The 6000-nt window shown below is 38.2% G+C and overlaps 1 protein-coding gene across 1 annotated transcript in view; it reads right to left on the reverse strand.

Annotated features, from left to right (window-relative positions):
• Nucleotides 1–5177, reverse strand: part of megf8 (multiple EGF-like-domains 8) — a 48687-nt gene extending 43510 nt beyond the window's left edge. Inside the window, exons 1-3 of the mRNA XM_052147763.1 lie at nucleotides 4798–5177; nucleotides 2826–3086; nucleotides 2312–2475 (exon numbers count right to left, since the gene is read on the reverse strand). Coding sequence (XP_052003723.1) covers nucleotides 2312–2475; nucleotides 2826–2997 — 336 coding nt within the window. The 5' untranslated portion in view covers nucleotides 2998–3086; nucleotides 4798–5177. The remainder of the gene's footprint in view (nucleotides 1–2311; nucleotides 2476–2825; nucleotides 3087–4797) is intronic.
• Between the last annotated feature and the right edge of the window lie 823 nt (nucleotides 5178–6000).

Raw genomic sequence — 6000 nt, forward strand, 5'->3', positions numbered from 1 at the left:
CGATCTTTTTTGTAAAATATAATAGTGATAGACTATACAAATATATATATATATATATATATATAAGCTGCTAGACTGCCCCGGAAGGTGCATGCCTCACTTTGTGTCCAGCAAGTTTTTATACCACAGTGAAAATGGTTTTAAAAGTCTAAACGCCAACAAACATGGATTGAGACAGAATATTTCATTAGATAAAAACATGTTGTGAATTTTGGAAATTATTACATCTATCTTTTTTCAAAACATGTTGACTTTTGGACTTTACAACGCTCTGGATTTATTGGAAATGTTTGGACAACACGAATCAGAAACAATCCTATGCGGCCACCACTGGAATCAAAATCCCTGAATAAATGAATCTGTTATATTAATAATAAATTTAAATTCTAATGAATATGAAAATGTATTAGTTCATCGACAACCACAGAACTTGCTATTGTAGTAATTACAGATACAAATTTGATTATTTATTGTGGCAGGGCGGAGGGCGGGGCTGGGTCGTGATCCTACACACCCGGTCCCGTATTAGGCTAATTAAGCCACCGTGAGGGATAAAGGTCGACTGGAGAGAAAGATCGTATTGTGATCATTATGCTGTAACATCATTATGAACGAATTCTCCTAAAAGTGGGCTCACTTGAACAAGGTATCTGGTTGTTTTGGGGGCAAACCCCGCACATCATTCACTATCGCCATTTGATCTTGCACATCTACTCCGAACTTGGTTCTGTTGTAGTATGTGACTGTCTTTGGTTTAGCCTTTTGGACACTTGTGATGGCAACATCTGTGTGGACAGTGCTTTCCTTCTTTTGCACTGATAGACTGTGAGCTTTGCATTGTCACTTCTCAGCACCTCCATGGTGAACAGCACACTTTGTTCCTTTACGTAGCAAACGCTGAAATGCGTGCTGTCAAAATGACTGTTATGGGCATTCAAGGTAGAAACACTCAGAACTCTTTTTTTGTTTTGAAATTGTAATAAAATAACAAAGTTAGAATAAAATATACACACATTTAAGAAAAGTCATGGTCCTATGGAAAAAACGGTCAAAATGACCGCCGTGGTAGTTCTAGTGTTAAAAGCATATTATCTTTTGGATTAGGGCTGAAACGTTTAGTCGACATTATCGACATCGTACGAACATCGAAAAATGTTCGTTGTTGAATAGTCGTTTGATCTCATTTAACGTTAACATGAAATCACAATAAACTGTAACGATGACGCGTGAGAGCAGCAGTTCACGCCTGATGGAGGAAGAATTACACAGATCAATCCAGATGCACTCTAAACTTTCACAATTTATTTTATGTAGATCCCAAAGTATTAGGGAATTATAAACAAAAGTACATTCAGAAGCATGTACCGTTGTGGGCTAAGCGGAGGCGGAGCACTTTAAAGGAAACATCCCGGCGTTACATCTTAAATGCAGTAAAATTGAATGCGTTATAGCTTTATTAAAGTTCAAATAATACAGAAGCAGCTCATGTTAATAACTATAAACTCAGAAACTGGCATTTCTCTGTGTGGTCGGTGCCTCTTCTATAAGTTGCGCGAATGTCCCGATCTAAGGGGGAGAGATTGAAACTGCACCTGGCTGAGAGAGACTCTGCCTTGAGGACGCTCAGCCCGCTCAGCCCTCGAGCGCACATGCTTAATGCAGCTAGATTACAACTTATTTAATCATAATATCTATATACATGTCCATATTCATTCCTTATCATGAAGAAAAAAGGCAATATGCAGCTTTAGTAATAAGAGAGCACTTTGCACATTAGTTTGGAAATAGTGTTTTATTCACTCTATTGTATGCTTGTTTATTTAGGTTTTGTTTTTTAGTACTTGGTAAAACCTTAAAGTAAAAGTTGAAGCAAATCTTATATAAGTGTTTCAAAATACTTTAATCATACATTGTTCAGTTTTGTATAAATAAAAAATAATATATTTAAATTAAAGTGTTGCTCAATGGCATATTTTTGTTCTTAGTTCTGCTGCTAATGTTTTGTAGACTTTGTTATTAAATTAGTGTAGTTCAGTAACCTGTTTTTGTGTTTTGCTCTGGTACCGAAAATGATATCGAGTACTGTGAAATTTCACTGGTATTGGTACCGACTACTGAAATTTTGGTACCGTGACAACACTCTCTGGGATGCCAGGATGGTGAGTAAAGAATGAGAGAATTTTCATTTTAGGTGAATTATCCCTTTAAAGGCAATAACTAGAAAAGACAGGGATCACACTTCTTGAAAAACAAGGCACACAGACTCAGTACAGAATTGATCAAATTAAGTTAACTGATACTATGGGCTTACCTTACCAGACTTGGCCTCAATTGGTTGGGGTAAGGTGGTGCCACTTAGACTTGCCAGTAAGGGGCTCTGGTAGGAATCTCCGTCATAGACAAACAGATAGTCATAAGTACACTCTGTATCCATAAACGTGAAGTTGAGCACAATGCGATGGTTTCTACTGGGAGCTGAAGGAGGACAGAGGAGGTTACATTACAAAATGTGCTGGCTTCAAACTCACCCTCAGGAATTCACATTTTTGTAGTAAATATTGGTGGAAAATAGGAGGACAATGCTTTGACATTTCATGGTCACTTAACAGTTATGTTAGTTTTACTAATTATTCAGAATAACATAGCAGAATATAATCTCCAGCAGTCTAGTTATTAAAGGAGTAAATCCTGAAATACCCACTGAATCATTTGACTTAAGAATTAAACTTAATATAAAACTCTAAAGACAGCACCAAAAAAAGCCTTTTGTATGCTAATAAAACTTCTTTCATCAGCTCTCATTCAGCCCAGTTTTTGACACCAACCCTTGATGAGCCACTCGCAGTTCCCATTCACAGAGTAGTTTCCTGGGCCATCTGTGACATATCCTGGGACACCCCTCAGAACCTGCCTGTGGCCCTTGCAGTCCCCTGCTAAGGTAGCAGGGATCAGAACCACCAAGACAGGCAGCAGGAGAGTTGAGATGTGAAAACTCATCCTCTCCTCCACCCACAAAGGGCAAAGTGTGGCTAAGATGGAGAAAATATTGGAGGGTTGGAAGTTGCAATTGCTCAGATTTCGGAGACCTGTTGAGAATTACACATAAAAATATTCTCAAAATTTCCACAGATGCAACAATACGACATATCATTTAATGTGCACTATACATTTAAAAGGTTAGTTCATCCAAAAATGACCATTCTCTCATCATTTACTCATTACCCTCATGCCACCCCGGATATGTATGCAAAAACACAAACGACGATTTTTAGAAGATTATCTCAGCTCTGTAGGTCCATACAATTAAAGTGAATGGCGACCAGACCTTTGAAGCTTCAAAAAGAAGATAAAGTCAGCATTAAAGTAATCCATAAGGCTAAATAAAACTTCTTTTTTACAATAAATCTAGACAGCAGTATCCTTGATGATCATGATATGAAGCTCGATTACACTTCCTATAGAGCTCTGCATGCGTCATGCACTACGAAGTGTAATCGAGCTTGAAATCATGATCGTGCCTTGAGATGTACAAGATGTACAGTGATTTTGGTCTGTTCTCACCCAAAACCAACTGGATCACTTCATAAGACATTTATTAAACTACTGGAGTTGAATGGATTACTTTAATGTTGCCTAAATCGGCTTTTTGGAGCTTCAAAGAACTGGCCATCATTCACTTGCATCGAAATGACCAACAGAGCTGAAATATTCTTCTAAAAACACAATTTGGGCTCCACAGAAGGAAGGAAGTCATACACATCTGACATGGCATGAGGGTGAGTAAATGATGAGCATTTTCATTTTTGGGTTAACTATTCCTTTAATGCTTTGTGTGTATCACATACAGTGTTGGGTGCAATGCATTACTAAGTAATGAATCACTGTAATTAGATTACGTTTTCATTGAAAAAGTAAAGTAAGTGATTGCATTTAATTTTTTCTGTAATTTAATTATCTACTTCTGATGTAATTGCATTAAATACTGTATAGACTTTAGAGCAATTCTGTATAAAACAATAGTGAATTTAAAATCATCTAATCTTAAAACGTATGTTTTATAATTTAACGCTGCCCCTACAATTATTTGGCCAAATCATGAATAATTAATTTTATTTTATATTATTTATTTGAAAGAATTAAAAAAACAGTTTCATGTCTATCCAACTGATCGAGGTTGTTAAGGGTTTAGAGAGTATTTAGGTTTGTAATCACTTTTCAGACAGTGTAATTAGTGCAGTAATCTAATTACACTGTAGATGATGTAATTAGTAGTTAGCAATTAATTACTTTTTTAGAGTAACTTACCCAACACTTATCACATAGGCCTATAATTGTGCATTCCTGAGAGCATTCAGAAAAATCAGCCAGCCGTCTTTGAAAAATTATTAAATAAAACAAAATCTGCCACATTTATGAACTCCTACTGTAATGCATTCCATAAATGAACTGTCAAACAAACTATTTGCGGTATAAATAAAAAAAAAAGTAACCAAACACAAGACTGATAGGGATGCTTCAAGCCTTTAATTAATCAAATGTATTACGTTCAGTTTGCTGTAAACATATATCCAGCTGTTTAGCTGCCACAGGCAGACAACTGTTTACTTTACTGTTAATATATTTAGCTTAATTACAGTACTTGCTATAGTCATGTAAAATAAGCATTTTTAGAAATAAAACTGGCTCTTCTGACCATTAAGCCAGTGTTTTTAGCAGAGCTAGCTAACAAACAGCGATTAGCCATGTCCATCCAGCTAGCTGTCGGGAAAAACAAACGGTCTCCGCTCATTCACTCACCAATTCCCAAGTCTTGCCCTCCATGTTCCTGAAGTGCTTATATTTTGTCGAATTACATTCTCTAAATTACATAAAACGCGTTGTGTACGCCCCAGTCTCTAGCTGAAGCTATCGTTGTTGTACAGCGCTTCTGCTGCGGAGCCCAAAGACCACCGCGGCGAATGATGAAACGTGAGATGCTGCTGCTGCTGCTGGACTCAAAGGCCTTGAGCTCAGCTCACAGTATGGGGTTATTTTCCGAACACATCTCCAGATAATAATAATGAGATGTTGTACTTCGTCTCTGGATAAAATCCTGGCTAAATCCAAGAAATAGCAGTTTTAACATCAGCATGTACTGTGCTGGGAACTAGTTTTCTTCAGTGATGTGGTGCATTTGTGTTTGCTGTGCTGTTAGTGTTTGTTAAATGGAGATGTGTGTGCTACCTGATGGTTGTCAACAACATTTCGCCTAATAACCGTGAGCAGGCTTGAGAGGGCTCTCTGCTGGTATGCGCTGGTATTGCATCACAATCTCAAATAGGTGGTCAAAAACAAGAGCAAGCTTGATTACACATTTAGGCCTATCCATATATTTACGTCCAGTCCCATATTAACAGAGCATATTTAAAATGTTGATCACATAAATTAGTTACGTTATGAAATTGAATTTTACTATTATCATTATTATTCAGAATACTAAGGTTGCTGTGGGGTATTGCCTCTTTGGGATGGTGGCTAGAAAGAAGACACATCTATTACATTTTGCCTTTAAATAGGAGGGATAATATGCAGTGGAGATAGACCGGGAGGCAGAAGAAGGGAATTGGATCAAGACATGACACAGCTGGATTTGAACGTGAATCCCTATGAGTAGGGCTACGATTGGTCTTTTACGTGTCACGGTCCACAGCTTTTATGTGTGTTTGCCATGCTTTGACAGTTATCCAAAATCTAAGGCACTTGCTTGTGACTTGCTGTCGTACTGCCCAGAGCTGGATTGGTAATCTGGTATACCGGCATTTTCCAGGTGGGCTGACGCACTTGGGGACCGATCTGGCCATCGGGAGCACCGGGCGGCCCTGTGGGCAGCGAAACGGGCCGAATGTGTCGCTATAATCTGAAATGAGCCTCCGCGTTAGGCAAAACGCGCCAAAAAACGGCTCCGCGATATGCCGAAATGGGCCGCAATATTCAGAAAAGGGTGCGGGCGGGGACCCCTAT

Source organism: Xyrauchen texanus, chromosome 17 (genome assembly GCF_025860055.1).
Source record: "Xyrauchen texanus isolate HMW12.3.18 chromosome 17, RBS_HiC_50CHRs, whole genome shotgun sequence".
Taxonomy (NCBI): Eukaryota; Metazoa; Chordata; class Actinopteri; order Cypriniformes; family Catostomidae; genus Xyrauchen; species Xyrauchen texanus.